At 38.7% G+C, this 476-nt stretch overlaps 1 protein-coding gene across 1 annotated transcript in view; it reads left to right on the top strand.

Annotated features, from left to right (window-relative positions):
- The window catches only part of LOC119587766 (rhodopsin-like), a gene marked incomplete in the record, with an annotated part of 44,239 nt that overhangs the window by 39,793 nt on the left and 3,970 nt on the right, over positions 1-476 (top strand). The window contains 1 exon segment of the mRNA XM_037936454.1: positions 198-245. Coding sequence (XP_037792382.1) covers positions 198-245 — 48 coding nt within the window.

Raw genomic sequence — 476 nt, 5'->3', positions numbered from 1 at the left:
CGATTCCCCCCCCAAAAAAAGAAATTCAAATCCCATATTATTTACAGATTTCGCGCCCTACGCATAAGAACGTTTTTTTCCGTTTTTATCGTAAAGGTAGGGATCACAATGCAGATTTTCAAGCATATTTTCTCTCTCCTTGTGTGTTATTCCTCTTCTAACAAATAACCTTAGAAAATCGTCTTGGAATCCCGCAGGAGCAATGGACAGCGATCCTTCCGGAATTCTTCTAAAGCTGACGTAACGTTAGTTTCGCTATCTCTATTTGCGTTCGTAGTCCCTTGAACGTGTCCTTAGGTGTGTTTAGTGTCTAGATTCTGTATACTTTATATGTGTATAATTTCAGCGGCGGATCTAGAAACTTTTTTTTTTTATAAGGGTTGCAAGAGGTTTGATTGGCAGGGCAAAGTGCAAAGTTATTAGTAAACAAATACGCACGTATACCACCACTCATGTTTACTTAAAGCATTGCAAGT

This window comes from Penaeus monodon, chromosome 23 (genome assembly GCF_015228065.2).
Source record: "Penaeus monodon isolate SGIC_2016 chromosome 23, NSTDA_Pmon_1, whole genome shotgun sequence".
NCBI lineage: Eukaryota > Metazoa > Arthropoda > Malacostraca > Decapoda > Penaeidae > Penaeus > Penaeus monodon.
This window is presented reverse-complemented; position numbering and strand designations above follow the sequence as displayed.